General features: G+C 68.6%; 1 protein-coding gene across 4 annotated transcripts in view; it reads right to left on the bottom strand.

The window, feature by feature from the left end:
* Positions 1–309, bottom strand: part of ASXL2 (additional sex combs like transcriptional regulator 2) — an 82,890-nt gene extending 82,581 nt beyond the window's left edge. For all 4 annotated transcript variants that reach the window (XM_005874900.2, XM_005874901.2, XM_014546660.1 and 1 more), the window contains exon 1: positions 112–309. In XM_005874900.2, the coding sequence (XP_005874962.1) occupies positions 112–168 (57 nt within the window). In that variant the 5' untranslated portion in view covers positions 169–309. The remainder of the gene's footprint in view (positions 1–111) is intronic.
* Between the last annotated feature and the right edge of the window lie 6 nt (positions 310–315).

The raw sequence follows: 315 nt of genomic DNA, 5'->3' as shown, positions 1-315 counted from the left end.
TTGTGCCCCCTCCGCCGGGTCGCTGGGCCAATGACCTCCCTTCCCCTGCCTCCGGAGGTCGGCGAGGGGACCAAATCCTCCCGGCCTTCCCCTTCGCTCCCTCCCCCTTACCGTCTTGGCGGCCTCCGCCCAGGTCCTGCCCTTCTTCCTACGGCCCTTTTCCCTCATGTCGGGTCTTGAACTGACTGGGAGGCTCCCGTGTCCGGGCTCCGGCCGCCCTCCCTGCCTGCTCTGCCCTGCGCTGCTTTTCCCGCGGTGCCGGGAAAGGTGGGAGAAAGGGGAAGTCAGGCCGGAGGAGCACCCGAGCAGAGGAAG

The sequence above is a fragment of the Myotis brandtii genome, unplaced genomic scaffold (genome assembly GCF_000412655.1).
Source record: "Myotis brandtii unplaced genomic scaffold, ASM41265v1 scaffold454, whole genome shotgun sequence".
Taxonomy (NCBI): Eukaryota; Metazoa; Chordata; class Mammalia; order Chiroptera; family Vespertilionidae; genus Myotis; species Myotis brandtii.
This window is presented reverse-complemented; position numbering and strand designations above follow the sequence as displayed.